The sequence below is a fragment of the Peromyscus leucopus genome, chromosome 6 (assembly GCF_004664715.2).
Source record: "Peromyscus leucopus breed LL Stock chromosome 6, UCI_PerLeu_2.1, whole genome shotgun sequence".
In the NCBI taxonomy this organism is placed as follows: domain Eukaryota; kingdom Metazoa; phylum Chordata; class Mammalia; order Rodentia; family Cricetidae; genus Peromyscus; species Peromyscus leucopus.
The window spans coordinates 77,411,935-77,418,315 of NC_051068.1; the positions used below are offsets into that span (position 1 = coordinate 77,411,935).

A 6,381-nucleotide genomic window follows, 5' to 3' on the forward strand; every position below is an offset into this window, starting at 1 on the left:
TACATAAGCTCCTGTGTCCAGTTCAGCACACAGAAAGCAGAGACAAGCACCTCACTCTGGTGATGTAGCTGCTCAGTTAGGAGTTAACGTCTAGGGGCTGGAGAGATGGCTCAGAGGTTAAGAGCACTGGCTGTTCTTCCAGAGGTCCTGAGTTCAATTCCCAGCAACCACATGGTGGCTCACAACCATCTGTAATGAGATCTGGCGCCCTCCTCTGTATACATAATAAATAAATAAATCTTAAAAAAAAAAAAAAGTTAATGTCTAAAGATGATGGTAAGACAGCCGTCCCGTAGACGGAGGGCAGTGGGCATTCATAGAATGCTTTAGAGGCAGCTTACTAGCAATCCTAACAAGTGGTCCTTTCTGTCTGATGGGGGGACAGCATTGAGTCTCAGAGCAGCTCTCTGGGTGTAAGCTGAGTGTGGAAACCAGATCTTTCTTTCAAAGCAGTTGGCTCCTCACATTTGAACTACCATTTATAGGGCAATGGCTTTGGAGACAAAGAATGAAACTTGTAGATGAGAGATTTTAAAAAAAAAAAAAAAAAAAAAAAAAAAAGTGCCAGAGAATTTTACAAGGTGTTACTTAAGTTTTAGAAGTAAAGTTAAGGCAGAGAGTCCACCAAGCCACCTGTGGGATGGGGCTGTGAGCTAGTGCATGTGTGGACTCTCGGAAGGCTCACGCAGTGTGCTGCTTTCTCTCAAGGTGTCCGATGAGGATGAAATCCTGCCACCTAAACTTCAAGCTGCCTTGGGACAGATTTTAGAAGACCGAAATGAAGTCTTGGCCCAGGAACAGCAGTTTTCACAAGGTGTGAGACTTGGGCTGAGGACTAAAGTTCAGGTTAAAGCCGTGAACACACTAAGATCAGCACTCAGCTAAGGGACGTGCCAACTTCGTGCACCTTGAAAATCTCCCACCCTTTCTTACAGACCCCCAAAGTGCCAGCCCCAGTCCTGTCCAGGACCTTTGAAAAGTGGCATTCATAGAATACTCTCTTCCTGTAGGTCTGTCTCATTGGTCATTTTCTCTTTGAGTTCTTCATCCTGTCTTTAAAGAATGTCCCCCTCTCCCCAGTATTTATTGACTTCTTCCCCTCTCCTCCCCATGACTCCATAGAAACCATGTGTCAGTGGGCATGGTGACACACACCTTTAATCTCAGCACTTGGAAGGCAGAGTCTTTGGATCTTCATGAGTTCGAGGCCAGCCTGGTCTACACAGTGCCAGGCCAGCAAAGGCTACATAATGAGGCTCTGTCTCAGAAAACAAAACAACAAGAAACAGGGTCATCGTGGACATGTCAGCTGGGAAAACAAGGCTGTTTACTGATAGGAACAGATGGAAGGGAGAGAGCTAGAGAGTGATCGAGCATTGTTTTGAGGCAGGGTGTGGTACCATGTGCCTTCAATCGCAGCATTCTGAGGCAGAGGCAGGTGGATCTACAGAGTGAGTTCCAGGCCAGCCTGGAGAACCTTGTCTTTAAAAACAAAGAAACAAAAAACCCACCATGGAAGTATTTCCAGGCACAATAGTTGACCCCTGTAGTCTCAGCACTTGGGAGGTAGTAAAAGATCCAGTTTGAGACCAGCCTGGGTGACAGAAAGATCCTAAAGAGGGAGTTGGACAGACGGATGGACAGTCAGATAGAGAGCAGTGGAATCGTATCTGATTATTGTCTTTTTTTTTTTTTTTTTTTGGTTTTTCGAGACAGGGTTTCTCTGTGTAGCTTTGCGCCTTTCTTGGGACTCACTTGGTAGCCCAGGCTGGCCTCGAACTCACAGAGATCCACCTGGCTCTGCCTCCCGAGTGCTGGGATTAGAGACGCGCGCTACCACCGCCCGGCGCTGATTATTGTCTTTGTAAGAGTATTTGGTGTAGTGCCTGACATGTACTTAGTACTCAGTAAATTATTCTTATTAGAATAAATCATAGTGTAATATTAGGTGAGAAAGTTGAGGAGGCAAGTGATATATAGAAGAATATAGTGCATTTGTGTTTTGACATATCTTATTTTAATTGGCTCATAGCCTACCAAGTTTTGTAAAGGATCTGATATGGTGACTTATAGACAAATGGAATTTATGCACTTTGTAAATTAGGCAATTTATAATGGGACAGCCAAATAATGACCCCATTGACAGCCTGAGAACGGAAAGGGTGAAATACTGGTCTGGAGACTTGAATTGCATAGCAGCTCTGTCTCTGTGCCAGCTGGCTTCGTTTGTTGGCTGCAGCTGCTGCTGCTGCTGCTGCTGCTGCTGCTGAAGACAGGATCGCATGGAGCCCAAACTGGCCTCAAAGCTCACTATATAGCTGAGGGTGGTCTTGAACTCCTGATTCTCCTGCCTGCATCTCCCAAGTGCAGGGATTACAGGTGTGAGCCACCAGATCTGCTGCCAATCAGCTCTTTAAGGAGTAGACTGCTGAAGAGAAGTGGTCCGAGGACCGTATTCAGGGGAGGAGGAAGGGGCAAGAGAAGACCAAATTGTCAGTCACACAGGCGAGACGGGAATCAGGAGGCCAGGGGAGCAGAGAGGGGGCAGATGCAGCGTGGATGCAGCGCAGACGCAGCACAGAAGGGAAGAGGGGACAGTAGAAAGACGGGTTGCCTTTGCATGAATAATGAAGCTGCAGTGTGGAAGCCAGGCTGCACGATGCAGTCAGAGTGCCGTGGGAGGGAAACGCCAGTCAAGACGGAAGCCATTTGCTTTTGCATGCCGTGGGCTGTGCAGCAAGCTAGTAACCATATTCCTGCATTGATTCTTGGTTTTTCACGACTCTTTAGACATGGCTTCCATAACTAGTGTCAGTATTCCTACATTCACAAAACTTAGCTTTTTCTCTTTATTTCATTTTGAAACAGATGTGACACTCAATTCTCTGGTGTCTGAAGCATTTGTAAGATTTTTTGTGGAGCTTGTGGGACATTATTCTCTGAATATGACTGTCACAGAGCGTGGGGAGCGTGTGTTCCAGAGGGAGCCATTCCGAAAGTCCCACACTTCCCGAAGTGTCCGCCATTTTCTAGATCTCTTCATGGAGACGCAGATGTTTGCAGGATTTGTTCAGGACCGGGAGCTTCGGCAAAGCGGAGTTAAAGGTGGGCTCTATCATAAACCAGTCCCTCCTTAGTTGGTGAATACTTAGGAGGACTGAATAATAGACAAAATGTGTAGACTTACAAGGGCATATCTGAGTTACTATGGGAATTATCTGTAATACACTGGTAATAAGAACAGGATTAGGGCTGGGGAGGTAGATCATCTGGTAAAGGCATTTGTTAACAACCGTGACAACCTGAGTTCTATCCCTGGCTCAATATAATTGAAGGAGAGATCAGACACCCACAAGCTAACCTCTGACCTCTACATGTGTGTTGTGGCATGCACATGCCAACCCTACACACATACATAAAAGCATGAACATACACAAAGTTAAGTAAATAAGTAAGAAAGGGGTGTAGCTCAGTAGTTCAGCAGCCTAGCATGTGCAGAGACCTGAGTCCGCCCACAGCACTGCCCAAAATCGGAAGAAAAAGGAAGGGCTTATTTAATTGGTTTCCAGGGTGGAGTGTTGGACAGTCTCACCAATGTCTTCTTCCTAGGTCTATTTGAAGTCCGGGCTCTCCAGTATTTGGAAACAATTCCTGAGTCAGAACCCAGTGGGGTGAATAGAATTTTGCGGAGTCTTGGTGAGTTGCTTTGCTCTCCTGTTAGATAAAATGGCTATAGAAGAGCTCTGCAGTAAACAAACTTCATCCCCAAGACTCATAATGCAGTCAGCAATGCAACCTCGAGCTGGCTCCTCATGTTTCAGAAAGCCAGTCACCTCAAATGCTGGGGCTTCCCCACGAGGGTGGGCCTGGGCTGTCTCCCTTAGTGAAACCTCTAATTAGCCTTATGGTATAAGTTTCCATTTTATGATCATGAAGCTTTTCTAGGTTACATCCTTTGAGCATGCTTTTTTAAAAGTGGTCCTATTTACCAGAAAAATGCGTACAGATAAATTTTACATAGAGTTTTAGAGGGTCCATGGACTTCAGACTTAAAAAATACCTGATCTGAGGGACTGGAAAGCAGAGAGGATGCCTCACTCTAATTTTGCATTTCCTTATGATTTTTAAATCCCAGTATTACATGAGAACAGTGATGTGCCTATCCCAAACAGTGATCTTACACTCTGAGCTTTGGAATATACACTCCTGATTAGACGCTGTCCTTACCTAGCAAAGTATGCAAAAAGCTATGATTTCACCTGTACCTTGAGGTTGGATTAGATCAGATGATAATCTTTAGGGACTTGAACAAAGTTTTCTGTGGACTCTCCAGGGAGTAAGCCAGGTAATTTGAAACTCCAGTTTAGTTGAAAACCACTTGTATTAGATTATGTCTTGAGTTCTTTTCCACCTCTGCAATTAGACACTCATGGAGGCTTTAGTGGCTAAACACATCAACTGATGACTTTCCATTAGGGCAACAGGATGCCTCAGATGGTAAGAACGAGACGTTAGACTCTAGACACCTGGTTGGGCTCCGAGTTGGGGGAGTTTCAGCCCGTGGCTGAGTGGCCCTGATGCTTTTGGGCCCGTGGCAAGGTAATACATCATGGCAAGACGTGGGTATACATCATGGCAAGACATGGGCAGAAGCGGCTGTGATGCGTGCCAGGAAGCAGAGACAGGAAGGGACCAGGTACCTGCAAGGGCACACTCGTGACCAGGCCTTCTCCCTCGAGGCCCCTCCTCTTTAAGGGCCCATTACATTCAATAGTACCACAAGCTGGGGACCAAGCTTTTACACGTAGGACTTTGGGGGACACTTACCCAAACCACAGCACTTGACAAGGCAGCTACTCTGAGTGACTCTGACCGGCCAGGCTGTTGGTGCCTTGCCTCAGTGGTACAGCGGGTGAAGGTAAACAAGGCACTCATTCTCTTCTCCTCCTTCCAGGAAGCAAAATGAGATTTCTCCACAAGAAGTGACTCTGCCTTCATCCTAAACATAAGTGAAGGTGCCAAAGAGAGCCTCTCTCCAAGGGCCTGGTGCCTGGAGTCAGTCCCACGGAGTCCTTGAGAGTGGACAAGGAGAAAGGCGTCAGAGGAGACCTCTCCTGCTGCTGCTGTAGGCAAGCTGGAGTAGTCTAGACCAATGCACTCTCTACTGCTTCGAATCTGGGGACTTTTCCTTTGGTTGGTTGGTTTAGATTGTTTGTTTGTTTTGAGACAGGGTCTCTCTGTGTATCCCTGGCTGTCCTGGAACTCATTCTGTAGACCAGGCTGGCCTTAAACTCAGAGATCTGCCTGCCTCTGCCTCCCGAGTGCTGGGATTAAAGGCAGGTATCACCACTCCTGGCCAAGTTGTTTTTACTGTGGTGTTTTCTCTTTGGTTATTGGTGGTCACAAGAAGCTCTGTTTTGTGCTTAGTCTATGAAAGCAGTTGTCTTTTACAAGAAAAGACTTGGAAATACTTGGTGTTGCATGTTTTTGTTTTTGTTTTTGTTTTTGTTTTTTGTTTTTTGAGACAGGGTTTCTCTGTGTAGCTTTGCGCCTTTCCTGGAACTCTGTAGACCAGGCTGGCCTGGAACTCACAGAGATCCGCCTGGCTCTGCCTCCCGAGTGCTGGGATTAAAGGCGTGCGCCACCATCGCCCGGCTGGTGTTGCATGTTTTAAAAACAATGCAAAGATGAGAATAATGAGAAAAATGCTGAGTGTCAGGTACTAGAGAGGCTCAGTAGAAATGGAGAACACTACAATTACACCTTACACGATTCCCAGCAGGAAAGCATCCAGTTGCTTTAATTCCAGTGTTTTCACCATTGATATCACCCTTTTGTCCCACGGCCTATCTTGGAGAACGTCACTCATGTTAGTTCTTTAAGAAAGCAGAGCCCATGCTGATCCTCCTCAGAACACGTCTGGCTGGAATAGCTTGCCTCTCACCTGTCAGCATTATTATGCTTTGTGGAATACAGCCAATATGAAAATGTCCTTTTAAGGACATAAGTTACCTGTTGGTTGGCTTTTGGTGCCACAGTTTGCTGCACTGTGATACATTTACATATGTCATTTTTTTTATTCAAGTTTTCAATCAGCTTCATAATATTTTGCAAGAAACTGGAGTTCAAAGAGGTTAAGTAATTTGGCCAGTTATATACTCAAGGTAGAACTAAGCCAAACTAGGAACACAGAGGAAGCTAGTTAGTCCTGCAGATGGAAACTTGGGCTCTTTAGTGTTATAGCAGTGTTTAAAGTTCTCCGTGGAGTATAGCAAAGCCACCTCCAGGCTTTGATGAGACTTCAAGCTCTGGGGGTCTAGATGAGACCCTGCTTCTTTTGCTTTGTTTTGGGTGCTGGGAATGGAACCCAGGGCCATATGT

At 45.9% G+C, this 6,381-nt stretch overlaps 1 protein-coding gene across 2 annotated transcripts in view; it reads left to right on the top strand.

Moving 5' to 3' along the window:
* The window catches only part of Dennd2c (DENN domain containing 2C), a 71,355-nt gene extending 66,093 nt beyond the window's left edge, over nucleotides 1-5,262 (top strand). For both annotated transcript variants that reach the window (XM_028877321.2, XM_028877320.1), the window contains exons 16-19: nucleotides 709-814; nucleotides 2,869-3,105; nucleotides 3,610-3,696; nucleotides 4,955-5,262. In XM_028877321.2, coding sequence (XP_028733154.1) covers nucleotides 709-814; nucleotides 2,869-3,105; nucleotides 3,610-3,696; nucleotides 4,955-4,986 — 462 coding nt within the window. In that variant the 3' untranslated portion in view covers nucleotides 4,987-5,262. The remainder of the gene's footprint in view (nucleotides 1-708; nucleotides 815-2,868; nucleotides 3,106-3,609; nucleotides 3,697-4,954) is intronic.
* Nucleotides 5,263-6,381: the final 1,119 nt, after the last annotated feature.